The 21,369-nt window shown below is 41.1% G+C and overlaps 1 protein-coding gene across 1 annotated transcript in view; it reads right to left on the bottom strand.

Moving 5' to 3' along the window:
• Nucleotides 1-21,369, bottom strand: part of tns1b (tensin 1b) — a 432,602-nt gene that overhangs the window by 191,082 nt on the left and 220,151 nt on the right. Inside the window, exon 4 of the mRNA XM_034186320.1 lies at nucleotides 8,837-8,875. Within this exon, the coding sequence (XP_034042211.1) occupies nucleotides 8,837-8,875 (39 nt within the window). The remainder of the gene's footprint in view (nucleotides 1-8,836; nucleotides 8,876-21,369) is intronic.

Below are 21,369 nucleotides of genomic sequence, written 5' to 3' on the forward strand. Positions count from 1 at the left end.
TTTCAGTGTTTGCTTTTTATTAATTAGTCTGGAGCTGATTAGCTTGCAAAGACATTTAACTGATTAAAATTGTGGATTGTAGTTTATAAGGTAGACTCATTAGCATGTCAAGTGAAAACGAAATTTATGACAGTATCATCGATTATTTTAATGGAACCATGTGTGTGTGTGTGTGGGGGGGGGGGGGGGTAAACTTAGTTTGGGAACGGTATAAAACAGGTGAGCCCACATTAAACATGGGTATAGTCTGCGCGGGGGAGCAGGGGGGATTTTTGGACTGTTACAACAATGTCAAAAATACAAGTTCTATAGTAAGCAACGAATTTCATAACAATGTATCTATGCAATGGCCCCATATAGTTGGCTAAGGGACAACCCGCACAACAACTTTTTGCCGGCTTTTATTCAAAAAGCCGTGGAGATTTTTTTAAATTTATTTACATTTATTTTAAAGAAGGATTTTGACCCAATGATGAACAGAGTATTTCCTCAAATGGAGACTGTAAGTCTCCCCATGTCAGTGGAATGTCTGGATTCCCGTTAAAAACAAAGGGTTTTTCATTTCACACTGTTGCACAGTCGGTGCCACTGGTCTGCACCTAAACACCGAGCAGAACATCTCTGCACTGAGTAGAGGAATTCACCAAACAAGGAGCTGAGAAAAGCTGACGCACCTTTCAAACCCGAGCGCTAGTGGGAACGCACCAAAACATGATCTCACACACACAGAGAGCATCCTACTGAGTACACACACACACAGAGAGAGAGAGAGAGAGAGAGAGAGAGAGAGAGAGAGAGAGAGAGAGAGAGAGAGAGAGAGAGAGAGAGAGAGCATCCTATTAAGTACACACAGTACACCCAGTATATACAGTACACCCTCATATACATGTGCAAGCATTTAATTAAAAATAAATACACAAAATACTTTCATTTATTTCTGAGTTCAGCATGTTGATGTCATATAATCCTGCAATGATAAAAAAAAAAAACACATTAATTACTACAGTTACATTTTTTCACAAACGTAGGAACGTTTCTGTCTTCTTGTGACAGTGAACCTTGTATTACTTCGGTCAGGGTCAGTGTTGTGAACAGAAGTCCTGCTGTGTGTTTTGGATCTCTTCTGGTAACCAGTCCATCTTGACCTCCCGTCCATCCGTATCTCAAGAAAGCTGCTGTTTATCTGCTGCAGACAGGCGTTACGTTGGCTTCAGCTCTCTGAGTTAATGAGCACTTCTCCTTTTCAGAGATAATCCATCCCACCTCACAGGTGTGCCATATCAAGATGCTGATTAAACAGCATGATTATTGCACAGGTGTGCCTTAGGCTGGCCACAAGAAAAGGCCACTCTGAAATGTGCAGTTTTGCTTTATTGGGGGGTCAGAAAACCAGTCATTTTCTGGTGTGACCATCATTTGCTTCACACAGAGCAACACATCTCACATAGAGTTGATCAGCAGCCAGACACCATCGATTGTGAGCATTTTCCGACTCAAATCAGTTACAACAACAAACTGCAGTCAGGTCGAGACTGCGATGAGGACAATGAGCATGCAGACGGCTTCTGACAGTTTGTACAGAAATTCTTTGGTTCTGAAAACCGATTGTTGCAGCAGCTATCCGGGTGGCTGGTTTCAGATGATCGTGGAGGTGAACATGCTGGATCTGGAGGTCCTGGGCTGGTGTGGTTACATGTGGTCTGTGGTTGTGAGGCTGGTTGGATGTACTGCCACTTCTGAAATGCCTTTGGAGACGGATTATGGTAGAGAAATGAACATTTAATTCATGGGAAAAAGCTCTGGTGGACATTCCTGCAGTCAGCATGTCAACTACATGATTCCTCAAAACTTGTGAAATCTGTGGCATTATGCTGTGTGATAAAACGGAACATTTCAGAGTGGCCTTTTATTGGGGCCAGCCTAAGGCACACCTGTGCAATAATCATCAGCCGCCGCGACGCTCCGCCACAGGAAAAACACCTCTGCTGGAAGCCTTAAGGACAAGTTGGAACATGTCCAGCTGTTAAACAATTTCTCATATACTCACTCCACTGAAAGCCATCAAAAGCCGCCTGGATTTTACAAATGGTTATCAACACGGAGGTGTTTTTCCTGTGCCGCCGCTCCGTGCCGGCTGCGTCCCGACGCGCGGACCCGTCCGCACGTCTTTCATTAAAAAAATCTCCTTTAACAGTGGAATATCCGGATAAAATGCTGAAACCGACTTCTTCTGAAACTTCTCTGTTCTCTCACGACGTCCTGGATCAATAGAACCTGAAATGTGGAGGTTTTCAGCTTGAACAGGCTGACGACAGCGGCTGAGAGCGCTGCGCGACGTCTCGCACCGTGAAAAGTCCTTAAAGCGACAGAATCACCTCAAAATCTCTCATCAGCTGTTAAAATTTTCACTGAAAACCAGCTTAATTTTTCGAACCATGTCCACTTCGATGTGTCTCACAGGTTTAGAAAAAATTTTGATCAAACAAAGCGCCAGTCTCTCAGCAACTTCTCAGACAAAGGAATTCCGACGAGGGGCTGGACGACTCCTCCCACAAGGAGTGCTCACAGGCGAATGACGTCACCGACAGGCGTGGAAAAACTCACGCATGCGCACGAGGGTTCAAGCATGTCTGACGTAAAAACATATGAATGAAATCCATATAGTTTTTGAAAAAAATAAAAAGGACCTATACTTTATGGACAGCCCTCGTAGATTCTTATTCACTTCTATAAATGGGAAATGCAATAAAACTGATTTTTCCATCCAATGCTGACGTCAGCATTTCTGGGATACTCACAATTTATGTTGTACAAAATGATGCACAAACATTTGTCACTTCAATATTTTACTTTTAGAGGGTGTAAAATATTTATCATAATTTCCTCCACGTGAATATTTTACATCCCCATAACAGAAGAAACTATAAAAGGCAGATTTAGCAGGTTAACATTTCACATGTGCTTGGAGATGGTTTGATGTATAATCATCCAAAAGACCGAGTTTGATTTGTGTGAAATAACTTGAATAACAACTGATAACAAAGACTGTCAAAAACATGACATAATAAGATCAAAGACTTATGTTGTGAAAGTGTCGTGACACGGACCCACAACAGGGGGCGTTAATGAACGGACAATGGATAACACAACGACGTACAGACAATGACAATATGGTGGACTGTCAATTATACACCAGGTGATGTGTGGGCAGGCTCGACGATAGAAGACGTCTGGCGAGAGAAGAGCCGGATCCCACACAGCTTCCACCACCAACGGAGCTGAAGAACACCGGAGCCGCCAAGCCCTGCGCCCCAGGTGGCCGCTGTCTTCAGCAGTCAGACCCGGTACTGCTGGCAGAGAACAGAGACAGTCCAGATGAGTGTGAGTTCGCACACTCAGTAATCCCACAGTCTGTATACAGTTAGGAGGGAAAACCTCCACCTCCAATCACACACTCGTGCAGCTCCTGTCTAACCACTTATCTGGTTGGGGTGTGAAGCGAAGCTGTCGCTGATCACACCAAACGCCAATCCCACAGATAAGGCAACACCCACAGGAAAACGGCTGCAAAGAGGTTCAGACTATTAGTCAGTGTTAAGTACAGCAGAGAATATTACCTGAATGGTAGCTGATTTCTCGGCGGGGAGGTGGAGTTGCAGTCCGGCCTTTATGGTGGTGGTGATGAGTAGTGGATGAGTGACAGCTGGTACGGATGATGAGTGACAGCTGTCACTCCTGGTCGCTCCGATGCCCTCTCGTGCTTGAAGCCCGCACTTCAAGCAGGGCGCCATCTGGTGGTGGTGGGCCAGCAGTACCTCCTCTTCAGCGGCCCACACAACAACTTAATGGAAGTGTTTTTCCGTATAAATGATGATTTAAAAAAAAATAAATAAATCGGCTCAGCGTTTTGGTCCTTTTAAATTTATTCCTGATGAACTTTCAATCGTCTCCCTTAAGTAGAACAATGTTTCATCCTTTTTCTTTCTAACACGACATGGATCTCGCAGTAAAATCTGTAAGAAACAGCGGCGCATTACAGTCATCCTACAGTCTCGGATCAGGATGTACTTAATATCCAATGTGGCGTCTCAGAGACGTTTCAGAACGATTTTACAAATACGAACATCCTGAAATTAGATCACAGATTACATCCGACGTGGGCCAGGAAGACAAAAATAACCTGGAAATGTCTGCCATGGAAGTAAAAACCTGGAATTCTGGGAATTGCTCAAAGACTCCCATAACGTTTGACTGAATTTTGACATTCAAGCAGGATATGTACTGAAGCCCTGAAATACTCACATCACCCACTAGATGGCAACAAAAGCAGCTCAAATGTGCTGAATGGTCTCAACTGTTTATTAATTTGAGAAGAACGTTTGGCGATAATAAGACGGGGCTGACAGTGTGTCCCTAAACCTATGGGCTACTTACTGGTTCATATTTCATGTTGCATGTTTCATTCAATCTATAATGGAGCAGAAAGGATACCGATGAACTGTAACGAGGCTCAGCCTCTCAGGTCACTTTGTTACGAAGTGATGCAGAGCAAATACCTCTGGACACAGTTGGAACAATGAAAACCTGACGTGCTCTGAGAAATCTAAAAAGCTCAAATAAACACTGAGCTTGTAGATTCACTAATAAGCTGCTACTAACATGAATAACATAACTTAGTCAATAAAAAGTTTTGTGACTCAACCAGAACGACAGACTATCAAATAAAAACTGTGGCCACAGACAGGCTGTGCTTCTATATTTGTTTTTAAGCTTTCACGATGCGTTCAACTGCACCTCATAAACTTTGATATCTACAGAGGAAAGACGGTTTAGATTGTTGAAAATCCAAACGCTTGGATGTTTTTTTGTCTTGTTTATGTTGGCAGAAAGCCATAATCTGTCATTAATGTTCTTTCATTGTAAGATTTTAAATAATTAGTTCACCACACTACAGATTTAAAAATTTACAAGGTGCAATGGAATACATCGTTCTGTTGCAGCATACAAACAAAGTAAAATTGCAATCAATTTATAAATGGAGATTGTGATTGATCATCTCTGACTGCAGTAAATAAAAGCCACTGTGAATGTCTGACACACCATGCACCCCCCCCCCCCGCGCTGCCCAGTCTGGTTGCACCTTGACCTGTTTGGAGGTTAATCGAGATGGGCATCTACACTAACTTTGCTGCAGTTATGGAATGTAACTGTCTATCATTATATATGTATACAGCCCGCCCTATATCAGATAAAGGATCTGATTGGCCGCAGTGAAAATCTACCCTGAGTGGAAAACACTTTCTCTAGGAAACAGTCCAAACCAATCTCCAGAGTAAATTTAATGAGCTCTCACATTAGTCTTCTTCCCGGTGAGGGGAATTCTGCAGAGTTTTCCCTGTCTTTGTTGGACTGATTTGGAACTGAAGCCTGTATACTGTTTCTACTGTGTGTAAAGGTGCTTTGACATTTGCAGACATTTAAGTGCTGCACTGTCGCGTAATTCGTTGTGCCAATGAGACCCACTGTGTTCCACTGGATTCTGCGCTTTGTGCTGCGTTATATAAAATAATTATTTTGTAGCGGATTAATCATTTGCTCTCAGAGTTTGGCTGCTGAAGCCACCTCTAATCCTCTCTCTCTCTCTCTCTCTCTCTCTCTGTCTCTCTCTCTCTCTCTCTGTCTCTCCGTCTCTCTCTCTCTCTCTGTCTCTCTCTCTCTCTCTCTCCATGAGGCAGAGAACACATTTGGAATCATCTCAAGGGTAATTATTTATAATGTTTATATTGTGATGGCTTGGTAAAACAGTTGCATGTTCATTCTTTCTTATGAGTATCTGTAAAATCATGTTTATTATAGCTTTAACATTGCGTCATAATTATTCAGATGAGCTGCACTGTGATGCGCTGCGCTGATGCAGTGACTCGCACTCAGTGTGTCTTTGAATTGTTTGCGCAAGGTTCATGCACTTGCATGCAGTCACGCACTGTTTACAATGAGTTTACACTCTGGCACAGCAGATTGTGCACCAGTAGGTGGGCCAAAGTCGTGCAAGTGTCAAGGCTCCTGTACTCATGTGAGAGGACAGCGCTGATCTTCAAAGAAGTAATCTGCACACTGCAACCATACAGGCTGTAGAAAGTAAAAAAAAAAAGTGGTTTTCTGATGGCTACAGGTGCAAGTCCAAAAAGATGTTGATATAACTATAATTTGGGTCAACAAGAGAGAGAGATAGATTATTTTTGGACCAAAACACCTGATTTTGTGTCTGATAAACAGGAATGACTCCAGAGGAATTAAGTAACATTACAAAAAGTGGATTCTTTTAACAATAATCAGAGTTTCCGATTTTATTATAAGCAGAAATACCCCAATCCACCAAAACCTGGATTAGTCAGAATTTATGAATGACTCCATTCATGTAGTCATGTGTGGGAGTATGCACTGGTGCCTCGCTTCAACATGTCAACGGCACCACGGAACTACACCATCATCTACAGTTTCCGGGCGCCTGTGTGCTGGATCACGCACAGAGAAAGACTCCACGTGGCCAAAGTGTCGTAACTCACATTGTCTCACAATCTGTGATACTCCTCATCTTAGTCTCTATAAGTAACCACATGTTTGATACAGTGTCAATCCCGTGGAACCCAAGGATCCTCCAAAGTGACCTGGACCTGGATCCTAAAGACTTGGACCTTCATTCATACATAGATATCAGCATCACCAAACATCTCTGTCCAGCAACCTCATGACTCCATACGTTCTTCCCAGGAATCTCTCTATCTCAAAGGCTGATGACCCAGAGACATGAATGTCTCCACAAGTTCAACACCTTCACCACACACAGAAACACATTTGATGGCTGAGTCCAGGAAGTCCTTAAAAGGACAATGTCAAACCCACCTAGACACTCTGATTCCTCACTCAGCTTCTCAAGGGCTGCAGTCAATAAACCACTTTTCACCAACAAATGCATCCAAGTGATGAGGAGTCTATACCGGTGCTGCAGACCAAACGGTCCCCCCTAAAAATTGGCCCCCTTCTGTCTTCACTGTGCATGCGTCATTTCAGAGAGTCATCAGCAATTCAACTTGTTTCTGCTTCAAACTGCCTCCAGTCATCATCTGTCTCAGTGACAGATATCTAAAGCTTTTGTACGACAATCATTTGCACATAAATTCAGCATTATTTCATCATAAAAGATGGTGGACCGATCAGAGCACCACAGCCGCACCTGTGCCTCCGTCATTTCAAAGTGTCAGTAGCGACTCACCCGATTATTGCTTTGTTTCTGCTTAAAACTGACTGCAGAATGATTTAAGAGGCTACTAGACATCATAACCAGCCTAGACACAGTATCTGTGTCTAGGCTGGTAACTTCTTGGGGATCCCACAAACTCTCAGGATGTCCCAGAGCGCTGTCTGATCAACTGAATCAAACACTTTGTATGTCATTGATAGATATCAATTTTATGAAAACTTAACTGTTGTGAGGAAAAAAATAATTATCTACAAAAATCAATACACTGTCCACAATATGCTCTTTGGAGAAGCAGTCAATAAAGGCCTTTGTTCTCTCTCTCTCTCTCTCTCTCTCTCTCTCTCTTTTTTTTTTTTGGGAGGGGTGTTCATTTGCTTTGCCTTCTCTTTCTTTGACAGGTGTCTTCAAGAAAGATCAGTACATTACAATTAGACCAACATGTCCATCAATGACACCAATTCTACTCTGTATTTAGGCGACGCGGGCGCTGAAAACCACAACAACAATAATGTGTGCACAGGATGACAGATAGGGCCCTTAAAGTTTGCACACTAATTGTGGGCTTGAAAAAAACAAACAAAACAAAAACAAATTGGCTTCCAGGTCCTTTATTTTATTGAATATTTATTTCCGTTACATATTTCAGTCACAGAGGCTCCCGGGCCAGCATGTGGCGCCTCCTCGTAAACTCTGTCTATAAAGACGGACAATGAAACGAGGGTCACTCACTTGTGGCAGCCAACAGATAATTGTCACCCAACTCCAGAGCTCCATAAAGCTAAAAATAAACACAAATTCTGGCCCAACATTTCTGTTTGACAATGAAGACGAATGTTACTTCATGTGTGCTGTGTAGGAAACTGTGCAAACACAAGCCCGTCCAAACACAGGCTGTGGACTTCTTCTGCAGCAAACAGCCAAAATGTGTGTTTACATTTTACACAAACCAAGTTGGATTGAAGGTGCTTTTTTTTTTTTTTTTTTTTGCCCTCTGTGTCTAAAGGATTAGGTTTCCAAAAAAAAAAAAAAAAAAAAAAAAAAAAAAAAAAATCAAAGAATTTTGGTCAAGAGCTGGCCTACGACGATGCCCAGAGAGTTTGGCCCGTGCGAGTGCACATCTTAAACAGATGTCTTCATGCAGAAGGCATCTGCAGCGCGTAATAACATGTTCTGGCTTGATTACTTCAGCTTTTATGAAAGAAAAACACAATTTCACAAAATATGTTCTATATGAGAAGAGAAAAGTGCAGGGGATATTTGCTTTGGTTTGTCAAGCACCCAAAACCATTTAGGTTAAACAACACTGAAGAAAAAGAGCGAAGAGCTCACGTCCAAGTCCAACACAGCTTCTAACGCCAAGACCAAATAAGGCAGCAGAACACGTACAGCTTCATTGCTGTTGCAAAATCATTTCATACTTAATCCAGGCTTATTCAGTGTAATTTTTTTTTTTTAAAGCAAAGACATTATGACACAGCAGATTTATAATAATATGGATCCCAGGAGCAACATGTACAACATGGCAGCACTTACTAGAAACCAAGAAAGAAAGAAAGAAAGAAGCAAGTTACTCACCAGCTCGTAGTTTGTTGCTGGAACACAAGACGAAGACACCTAAAAACAAAAGGGCACTGATCAGTTACATTGTTGCTGCTTTGCAACAAGACGTTAAAGAAAGTACAACAATAAAACAATCTGGCAACAGATGCTTTTCAGTTAAATACACCTAAACCGAGGTGAGACGATGGGCCCTATCTTGACATTTTTGCATAAGGACGAGTTCAGTCTGAACACACTCTGGTGTCTGAAATCAGGGTGCTGGGTACACTGGGGTTGGATATACCATGTTTGTAAGGTGTAGGTGTGTTGAAATTCAAACTTAATATCAACCAATCAGACTGGCAAATGTCATTCCATTGAAAGTGGGCTGCTGCAGCTGTACACCACTGTGGTAGCAAAAGCAGATGCAAGTGAAAGGATTTCTAGAGCCAAGCTGTCAGAGCACACCGTGGACAGCAGTCACCAAAGCTCCCTGAGATGAAGCAATGCAGCAAGGTGAAGCTTGGGAATTAAAAAATACACACACACACCTATATATATATATATGTAAAGCATACTATAGGAGGTGGTGTGCCAGTGTCCTGGTGTACAAGTGTCAATCACATTCATAATTGCCCTTCAAGTGCACAACAGTCCTTTTAATAAAGTGGAAGAGAGGTCCACTCCGATGTAATCCAAAATTGGACGCTATGTTCTATAAAACTCATCTACATTATCATGTATAGGTAAAGTATTCCAAAGGAATCAAATAAAAAAACTATTTTATGCCAGCCACAGATGGAAAGAGACTTATCACTGACCCACTGCAAAATAATATTTTTCCTTGATGCAAACGTTAAAATATTTTACGGTCTTTTGTCTGTTACTGTTTGCACATATTTACTTGGAAGTCCAAAAATCAAGGTCATACAGTCCATTTCTATTATTAATGTGAAAAATCTTCTCAATTTCACCAGTAATTTCTACCCAGTATCTTTGGAGTTTATGACAAGACCAGAAACAATTAGTTAAGGTAAAAAGTACAAAGTGAAATCTTTTTTGTAAAAAAACAAATAGTATCCCATATTTCTTCATGTATAGTCACAGACCGCTCATTAGTCCACTAGTTCAAGGTCTAGTGGTTAAGGTGTTGGGCTTGAGTCTAGAAGATCATGGGTTCAAATCCCCGCCTGACTGGAAAATCACTAAGGGCCCTTGGGCAAGGCCTTTAATCCCCTATTGCTCCCGGTGTGTAGTGAGCGCCTTGTATGGCAGCACCCTGACATCTGGGTGAATGTGAGGCATAATTGTAAGGCGCTTTGAGTGTCTGATTCAGATGGAAAACGCTATATAAATGCAGTCCATTTACCATTTACCATTTAGTCCAGCAATATTAGACCATTTTTTGGCCAAGGTCAGAAAATATTAGTAGAAGGCTGAAACTTCCCGGATGTAATCCGTTAACCATCCTCACCAACATCCTAAACGTCCCCATGCATCCTCCTTGAGCTGTTACTGGTATGATGTCATGATGCCATGAGTGTCATGGATGTCGAAAATAGTGTTTCACACATGTTCATCATTTAATTGTTTGAAGTGGCATACTTGGGCATATGTACTTACATATGCCACTTCAAATAATTGATAATTTAATTATATATCTGGATGAGGCCATTTCTCATGTAAATATAGGGGAGAGCAGACACCAAATTTTCAACTTTTTACTAACGTTTTTCCAAAATTTTGCCCATTTTGACTGGACCACACACACACACACACACACACACACACACACACACACACACACACACACACACACACACACACACACACACACACACACACACACACACACACACACACACACACACACACACACACACACACCTCTGACCCCCTGTGTATCAGTAGATAAACCATTAAGTACCCAGTATCATGCATTTGTACTTTTATTTTATTTGCTGTTTGATTTTCATTTAGATTTTTGTCATGTATTTTATGGTATATAATGTGACTTATAAACACTCATGTTGACCAACAATAAATTATCTGAACTCACTTATATAGAATTAGCCGTTTCTGTGATCTTGATTGGTGACTGAGCCCAATGAAAATTAAGTGACTTCTGCCCATCAACAGACCCAATGTCCTTGCCACGATTGATGGAAAGTGTTTTTGACATTCTTAAGCTGTCTTGCGAGACCAAGGCGATCATGCGGACGTACACATCAGGCTGCACTGCAAACAGTCAACTACTGCAGCAGCAAGCGGACTCAGACCCTCACTCCTGCTGGTTATTCTGAGGGTTTTGTCTAATGCTACTTAAGTTCTTATGTTTGTAGAATGACAGTCAATCCCAATATGACCCCTTTGCCCTACTCGCCCATTTTGCACATTCCCACACAGAGTAAGGTGTGCCGTTGTTTGGAGATCAAGGGACAGTGACAATATAGCCTTCCAAGTACCTCTCCAAATGAAGCATTTTTGGATGCACACTCCAAACAGAGGCAGTGCAGGAAGAAGGACGCCTGCCAACGTTGGGAAAGACGACCATAAACGTAGTGCAGCTTTGCAAACAAACATGCAAATATTGTGAAATCCACTGGGATACCTTAGTTTAATCTATATGCAAAAGAATGTGTTGTTGATTCATTGTATCATGGATATCAGGAACAATGATGCTGACCCGGGTATGAAGACTATAAAAGAAATTCAGGAATAAAGTGATGTTCTACAATTACTTCATCCGTGCTCATCATGACATATTTTACAAGCAAGACTACTCTGAAACCGCCACTGTGTGTCCATGAATCCCAGCTACTGGAGAACTACAAGTCTTGGTCAGAAGTTCCCTCTTTGGCCTCAGGTGCCATCTCATTTCATAGGTAAAGATTTCTAACACTACATGTTGTGACTCCATCATGAAGTTGTTAGTATTTTACCTTTTCTCCTGTGTTTCCCTTCCTACCGTGTGTGTCTGTTTTCTGAGTCTAGGCTGGGTGTGGCTGACCGTTTGAGATCTCGCACCTGCAATCAATGATCCACTGAGCAATTTAAAAGACCAGTTCATTCTCTCACTCGCTGCCTATTTATTGACTATCATCCTGTGGTATTTGTAGATCAATCTGCTTTTGTGAGAACCTTTTTGAGAATGGTCTTAACTTTGATCTCCAAACGAATCCATAAGGTGAATGTAAAGCTGCAGTCACGCGGCACACACGAAGGACACCGAAGCCAAAACAAAACAAGAAATCTGGTCTTACGTTGACTTTTGGAGACATCGTTTAACCATCGTCCAGCTTCGTTCCTGTACCTGGGGCTTCGTCAGAATTTTCAAACTGTTGAAAAATGTGAACGAATCCCGATGACAACCTCAATTCCTCTGTATTCCATTTTGCTTTCTGTGTTGACGGTTCCTCATCATTTGTGGAGTTCCTGTACTGTCAGTGTTCCATTTGATTGTTGTCCAACTTTGTCCAACCTCCCAAGACCGACGTCTTGCACAAACGTTGACAACATCTTAACGGATAAATAACTAAAGCTCAGATGAGCTGAACGTGACTCGTCCATGTGTGGATGTTTTATCAACTACTTCAACTATACATACATGTTGTAGCCATTTGTGGCTGGGACATTCGTGTGCACACATGTTTTTGTGAAGACAAATGTGTTGTCAAGACAACCAGATCATACACCTGCAGGTGCTGCAGACTTGAACACAGGCTGGCTGCGCTCGGTCTGATACCCACTGTCAAGACACATCATCATGAATGTTTCGTGTTGATTTTGTTTAAAGCGTCAAGGTCAACGTTCCCTTTGTTTTTCTTTTGTTAGTTTCAGTTTTCTTTGTTCCTTTTTACGCTCTTGATTCACAGGTTTTTCAGTGATAGGTGAAGTGCTCATTCGTCCACCTTTTCTAGACGATTTGTGACTTTGTGACTTTTTCCTTCATTCAACTATCGTCGTGTGCCATGTGACCGAGCCCTAAGAGAACTGGGCTTCTGTTGAGGTAATGGCACGCCGATTTAGAATCCACTTGTTGATCCTTTTCGTTTTGCTCATCCTAACTGAAACAGTGAGTTAGATGTTTAGCTCGCACTTTCCCAGACACCACCAGAACTCGCCATCTGTGAGGTAACCAGGCTAATTTGATTACCAGAACAACAGTCTCCATAATCACCCTCTAATCTTGAAGTGAAAACACGATGGTCCTAAACAGGAAGAGTATAATGATAATGGCCTCAAACAGGACAATGACATCAAATTTTGAGAAAAGACGGCCGCTAGATGAGGATGAAGACAAACAGGGTGTCGCCACTGATGTTTCCTTCCTGTGTATGTCTGTATTTCTTCCTTTGTTCCGGATTCACCATCATTTTTCAGCAGCTGCTCTTAGAGAATAATCCCTGGAGTACAAAAGAATGTTTTTTTCTCCCAGTGCACCATGACATAAATTGGGCCAATAGAAAAAAAAATGACAGAATGCTGCCATCTGTCTCTATTTCAGCAGAAGTGTTTCATAAACAAGAAAGTGACCATTCACATGGCTAAGGCATCTTATAAATGTGACAATGGTCTAAAAACATCTTGAAATCCCTAAAACAGGAGGAATAGACATCAATCAAAGTAGACTCATTAGCAGGTCAATCAAGAGCTACAGAACTGATTCAAAATCCTACAACCTGCTGAAACTAGTCAAAGTTGTCCTCTGAAGTTGTACAACAAACACAGGATTAGGAATATTAGTGTTTTAAATCCTTAATCTTAAAGCTTTAAAGGTTGCATTTTGTTGCAAACCCAGTCACATTAAAACATTGGAAATCATCACCCAAGATCATCCACGTTGGTCCACATTATTGTGGTTCAAAAAAATAAAAGTTGGAAATTCATTACTCTCACCCCTTCATTTTATGATGCTTTGGGAAAAAAGAAAGCCTGCCAAATATTTTTGTCATACATTAATATTTAGAGGTAGCACATCATAGCTGAAGGTTGTAAATATATCAATTATCGCTGCCCGAGTGCCAGTGCAAAAGGTTATCAATCAATCAATCAATCAACTTTTTTCTTGTATAGCGCCAAATCACAACAAACAGTTGCCCCAAGGCGCTCCACATTGCAAGGCAAGGCCATACAATAATTATGAAACACAGTCTACGTCTAAAGCAACATAACCAAGGGATGGTCCAGGGTCACCCGATCCAGCCCTAACTATAAGCCTTAGCAAAAAGGAAAGTTTTAAGCCTAATCTTAAAAGTAGAGAGGGTATCTGTCTCCCTGATCTGAATTGGGAGCTGGTTCCACAGGAGAGGAGCCTGAAAGCTGAAGGCTCTGCCTCCCATTCTACTCTTACAAACCCTAGGAACTACAAGTAAGCCTGCAGTCTGAGAGCGAAGCGCTCTAATGGGGTAATATGGTACTATGAGGTCCCTAAGATAAGATGGGACCTGATTATTCAAAACCTTATAAGTAAGAAGAAGAATTTTAAATTCTATTCTAGCATTAACAGGAAGCCAATGAAGGGAGGCCAACACGGGTGAGATATGCTCTCTCCTGCTAGTCCCCGTCAGTACTCTAGCTGCAGCATTCTGAACCAACTGAAGGCTTTTTAGGGAACTTTTAGGACAACCTGATAATAATGAATTACAATAGTCCAGCCTAGAGGAAACAAATGCATGAATTAGTTTTTCAGCATCACTCTGAGACAAGACCTTTCTGATTTTAGAGATATTGCGTAAATGCAAAAAGCAGTCCTACATATTTGTTTAATATGCGCTTTGAATGACATATCCTGATCAAAAATAACTCCAAGATTTCTCACAGTATTACTAGAGATCAGGGAAATGCCATCCAGAGTAACGATCTGGTTAGACACCATGCTTCTAAGATTTGTGGGGCCAAGTACAATAACTTCAGTTTTATCTGAGTTTAAAAGCAGGAAATTAGAGGTCATCCATGTCTTTATGTCTGTAAGACACTCCTGCAGTTTAGCTAATTGGTGCGTATCCTCTGGCTTCATGGATAGATAAAGCTGGGTATCATCTGCATAACAATGAAAATTTAAGCAATACCGTCTAATAATACTGCCCAAGGGAAGCATGTATAAAGTGAATAAAATTGGTCCTAGCACAGAACCTTGTGGAACTCGCCCTGGAAGTGTCATCGCAAAATGTTTTGCATGTGGAGAGAATGTGCGCACGTTTATGTTGTAAAACGTGCTTTACACTGTGCGAGATGATTTTTCATGCAGGAATTTTTTGGACGGAGTTTCAGGTTAATCGCACGTCCTGCATCGTGTAGTGTACATGGAGTAACAAGCTGCGTTTAACATCTCAGGACCACCTCCTGATCGCCAATCGTATGGCCCAATGAAAATCAAACCTGTTTGATATTATTCTGGTCGGCCATCATGAGGTTATCCTGCTGCTGAAAAGCTACAAGCATCCAACCACTCGCACTGTGCCTGTGCAAACACTGCAGAGCTGTCTTGTAATGTTATTATTATTATTATTATTTTATTTATTTTTTTTTGCTGTTGTTTTGTTTTGTTTTTAAACTTCATTTGTAAAAAAAAAGCCATTTGCAAAGCCAAAAAGTTGATTTGACAATCATCTGATATAACCGGGGTCAAAACAAATACAACACTGCCATCTACTGGTTCCCAGATGCTTAGTACTTAGGGCGAATACTGCCATGAACATTACTGGCCAGTAGATGGCAGTAGAGGCCTTGAAAACAAAATTCCAGATAATCCCTGTCTGCTACATTTAAAATGCGTGGAATTTAACAAACGCAAATACAATAACGTCTATAAACCCAGAGAATATATTCACAAAAGTTTTAGGCACTAGAGTTTAATGCTGTTGTCCGTGGAGCCTGAACAGAGTGTCTGAAATGCATTTGTCCTGTCGTGAACGTGAGATTACATCATCCTACCCATAATGCACTGCTGGGCTCAGCATGTGCTCACAAAACCTTAAAAATTAGCACATGACTTTAAAACTAAAACATATATCTGATATTTTCACTTTATAAAACTTCAGACATGACAGTAATTTTAAATAACTTGTCCAAAATTAGTTTGGTTAAAATTTGAACCATAAGTTAAAAATGTATGCCTCTGGATGACTTAGGTGATATTGCCAGTATATCGGTATGGTGTTAAAGGAAATGTTTTTTGTTTTGTTTTTTTTTTACCACTTCTCCTTTGTCTGCAGAGGATAGAGATGCAAGCAGCTCTCTTCTGTTCGCAAAGGGTATAACTGTATATCTGTTACAAAACTTTTAACAGGTAGATGCTGAACTGATTTAAAATTTTAGAAATGCTTGTTGTTGTTAAGCTTTGTTTATTGGTCTAAAAGTTATCGGACAAAAGTTAATCGGAAGATAATTGGTCCGATAATGGTTTTTACAATTATCTAAAAAGATCTGATAATGAAACCATTATCTTCGATAACTATCTGTTATCGGATTTTCGAAACTGTGCCCACCACTGGTTTGTTTACCGTGAATGTTACATGTGGTAAACAGCTCCGGAGGAAATTTAATAATATCATCAGCGAAGACACAGGATACAATTTTCTCAGCCTCCAATTCCAGCCGTAGGGTCATTTTCTCGAAGTTTGTTTTTAATGTATTTTAGGAGGAAAAAAGGCTTTACAATAGAAAGATAAACTAAAAATGAAAATATTCTCAGTGTCCTTGTCCCTCATGTCACCTGAATTTAATATTTTTAAATTAGTTTTAGACACTTCGTCTGAAATGAGTTTGTCCATCAAAGCAATAAGTATCTATCACTTTTAAATAAGTGTGTTTTTTTTCCATTTGTGTGTTATTTCCAGACAGACTGTGTTCTCACTCATATATGGATTTGTTGCCTAATGACTTTTACAGTTGTGGACAAGATATGAACATGAATCTATTTCCAACCACTGTGGTTGTCCTCACAACCGGCGCGGCTTAAAGTCCCCGTGGCAGTTTCAACAAGGCTACAATTTGTGGTGACTGAAAGTAACAATGGTCTTATGACACAGTTGGACATACAGTAGACCAGTCACACGTGACAGCTGACATTTTGCAAGATTAGCAAACAAACTAAACTATAAACTAACTAGAAAAATAACACTAAAGTTATTTGGTAACAATGTGTAAAGTAACATTTCAATGGTGACCAACCTGTAAGAAAATATTCTACACTTATAAATGTTTAACCTACATAATGTGCTATAAAATTGACAGCTAATGAAATATGATACTAATTTAAGTACTGGATCCACTCGATGGACGGCTTCTAGCTGAGCATCAGCTCCTCCCCCCCCCCCTTCCCCCACATGGAGAAAGTTCAAATCCCACCCGTTATTAAATAGTTTGTTATTAAAGTTTATTAAATGCCCACCCTAAAATAAATTAATTTTGTAACCTCAACACATTGTAAAAAGACAAAAAATAATGACTTTTCACAATATTTTTCATGTCTCTTCTGCATCTTATCTGTAATGATGTCATCAGTGTGCACTGACAGCGGAATAAAAGTTTATGTTGAAATGGGCTCTTATTTTGAAAGAGCCTTGTGCAAAAAAATGGGAAATGTTCTGGGATGATCATTAGCTTTGTGAAGGTTAAGACGGAATTCCGCTGTGATGGTTTTTATGCAAGCCGAGGTGAGAACAAAGCTCAGCATCGACGAACAAAAACGGAACAAAATAACCATCTGGAAAGTTCTCTGTCTGATGTCTGGTCAAGGTTTTGAGCATGTACCGAAACTTTCTGACGGACTCACCAGACATCAGTTGACATGGAACACATTTAATGAATGAAAAAAGGACACAAACGGACACGAATGGGTGAGTTATTTGTAATTTATTCTTTATTTGTGATGAAATTAAGACATTTTACTGAAATGAGCAGACCGACAAATGTAATATGTGGCCATGTTTGTGACAGAGAAAATATTTACCATATATCCATCAAGCCATTTTCTATAGCCACTTACTTCAATTAAGGGTCACCACGTGGGCCTGGAGCCTATTCCAGCAGTCATGAGGCATGAAGCAGGGTTCACCCTGGACAGGACGCCAGTCTGTCGCAGGGCCACATACAGACAAACACATTCACACCTACGGACAATTTAAAGTTTCCAATCCACCTAACCAGCGTGTCTTTGGATGTGGGAGGAATCCGGAGCACTTGGAGGGAACCCACACAAACGGGGAGAACACGCAAACTCCACACAGAAAAGCCACAGCTGGGAATCAAACAAATGACCTTCTCGCTGTGAGGCAACAGTGCTGACCACTAAACCACCGTGCTGCCTCACTTACCACATATAAATGATTAAACTGAGATGAAGGGATGATTTAAGATATTTTGAGGGTAAACATAGTTCTTGACTGCGGTTTGTCACAGTTGCCTAAAAATCTTGTTCTGTGTGTATCAACAATGATGCCATCCCAGAAGAATGTGTCTCTGTTTCTGACTATGTCTTTTGTCATAGTAGTCTGTGTCTGGAGTTGACAGTTTGTACTACCTCCGTCTGGCTCAAATCTTCCAGTTATGTCAATCCAAGCACGCACACCGGCTCAGTCCTCAAACCCCCTTCCTCCTCCATCAACGTTATCGCCACACACACAACATGGGCTTTTTTTTTCCTCCTCAGAGGCCCTGTTCCTTCAGCTGACCGACTTCTCAGGCCTGCTCAGTGTTTTCACCTCACGCTGTTTTCTGCCCTGTATACTGCTGACAACTAGTGCAACTGCAGTCAGTACTTAGAATATCAAACTTAAGGCAGAGATTTTATAGTTCTCTGATCTCATGTAAACAGCCTGGTTAGATAAAGCCCCAGTCAGCAGTTTGGGAGAGTCACCAACAGTCTCTGTCAGAGCTTCTTTAAGAGTACGATCGATGATGTTCTGGCAAAAAGTTGCAGTCACATATATTGTACCGGTTTGTACTGATCACAAAGGCACTGTGGTACAACATATTCCTGATGGTGACAACATTACTGTGGGACAGTTGTGTGTAAGTGGCACAAATTTATAAGACTGTCTTCTTATCACATGACTGTGGTAGGACTGTGGCAGGACTGTGGCAGGACTGCCATGCACATACCAGAAATTGGAGATATACAGATGTGACAGCTTGCTTTAACGATCAGACTGTCAACACCAGATATGACGAACCAATTTCTGCTCTTACACATAAGCCCGTCTGTCTGTCCTTCCTACAATCTGGGTGCCAGAGGGTTTTCCTGTATCCTGTATTGAGAGCCTTATTTTTTCCTTTGCAGGGGCATCTTAGTGCATGTCTCTAATCTGGATTTGGTGTATCCAAATGCAGACATCTTATCACATGCTGTGTGTATGTCGTAAAACCATTTCTCCCTCCAAAATCACTGAGACAGTTGACGACATACAGAGAGCATGTAATACCTCTATAGTTGTTGCATTCAATGCAAACGCCCAGTTCTTTCCAGATTGGGACAAGTCCTTCCTTCCAGTCTGGAGGGATGAAACCCATTTCCCAATTCAAACAAAAATTGCTTGTAATGCCTGGAGGACAGCATCTCCATCCGCCTGGAGGAGCTTGGCTTCAATACCACAGATTCATGGAGCTTTTCCTGCCCTCAGCTGTTAAACAGCATTTGCGATCTCACCGACATTTGGTGGTTCACAGTTAACTGGAAAATCAGCCACAAGTACCCTGGCACTGGAGACGTCTAACATCCCAGCAGGAGGATCAGCCTCATACAACTGCTCAATCTAGCTGATCCAATGTGACAGGACAGCAGACTCATCTGTCAAGACTAGAACCATTTCAAAATTCTGCATATCTGTAATTTCTAGGGCATAAAAATGGGATGGGAGGTTATCACCTTCCATCCTAACCTCCCATCACCTCCCATCATACTACCAGCCTTGAGGAAGTAACCTGCAATGGACTCATCTACCATCTTGGAATATTCATACACTCTGCTTGAGAAGGGCAGGTGATGGTCTAGTGATTAAGCATTGAGCTTCAGACCAGAAGATCCTTGAGGATCCTTTGTTCAAAACCCAGCCAGACTATAAAATCACTAAGGGCCCTTGGGGAGGGTCCTTAATCGCCTAGTTGCTCCTGGTGTAGCCTTGCATGGCAGTATCCTGACATCGGTGTGTGAGTGTGTCTATGTGTATGGGTGAATGTGAGGCCCCATTGTATAGAACTTTGAGCTTCTGATGTCGATGGAAAAGCACCATATAAATGCAGTCCATTTACTCTCATATGCTTCATGTTACAGTATCTGAGAATCAAGACCAACTGGTCTCAGGGCAAACATAAGACATACTTTTACTTCAAACGTCTTCTGTAATAACATTCTCCGACTTAACATATTTTGGCCCCAGTATGGTTACAAATAAGGTAAAATACCCTGAAAGTCTACTGTACAATCATTAGATAGCACAGAACAGCAGATACGTCTAAGAATCATCCAGTTGATGATACAAGTGCCCAGTTAGGTATAAATACTTCTGAGAAGTAGTGTTCTTTAAGAAGAAAAAAAGGTGTTAGCCACAGGAATTTGGGGAGGGGGGAGATAATGTTGAAGCCAGTGTTTCATCTGTTGAAAAGTCCAGTCTTCAGTCTTCATGCACTGATTTGGGAGCAAAACAAATTCCATCACAGAGAATCTCTGTGTTCTACTCTTACCTAGTTTAGCCCACAAGTCAGTGTGGTTTACTGGGGTGTGGCCGTCTTCACGCACAAGCAACTACTTGGACCCATAAGTAAGAGTTAGATAAGGAGCAAGGACTTGTGTTCATCCAAAGGGCTGACCTTAAAAGCAAAAGTACTACCTGTACCACTAAGCTCTGACACCCCAAAACACCATCAAACATTCTACAGCATGCACGTACACTTACTCTACTAAAAACATATACAATCATCTAAAAAGCATGAAAATATTGCCTGAAGTTACTTTCAAATCCCCCCACCCACTCGATCCACAATACAATATTTAACAGGTACAACATGGAAAGAAAAATTGTGCAAATATATGATGAAAATACACATTTCCAAGTATCGTCTCGGAAAAAATTGCTGTCATCTTGAAAACTGAAGTGGCTAACAACTTGTTTTTGCAAAAAGTAGACCAAGAAGTATCATTGTGCCAAATTTAGTGCTTGCATCACAAAATGAAAGACTCTTATGATATATACATTTATCTGTTGCATTAATAAACAACGGATGAAGCCTCACTGAAAAAACAATGTTGTGTATCATTAAATCCATGTGCAATCATGTGCTACATGTTTCTTACTTATCTAGAGTACTAACTGTAACCTTAGGTCACCACACCCACACCAACAACCGTCTGGACTGTTTTTCACCCAACATGCTCTCACGGCGTGCCAAAACCAAGACTGGATAACAGCAATGATTGAGATTAGATGAGCAAATATTTATTAAGTCAGGTCATGTTCAACTGAAATCGAAATGAAAATTCAATGTGCTGACGGACATTTTGGGGAAACTGTTCCAGCTGACAAGAGAGTAAAACATAACACAAAGAGACAATTCTTGAAGAGATCTGC

This window comes from Thalassophryne amazonica, chromosome 14 (genome assembly GCF_902500255.1).
Source record: "Thalassophryne amazonica chromosome 14, fThaAma1.1, whole genome shotgun sequence".
Taxonomy (NCBI): Eukaryota; Metazoa; Chordata; class Actinopteri; order Batrachoidiformes; family Batrachoididae; genus Thalassophryne; species Thalassophryne amazonica.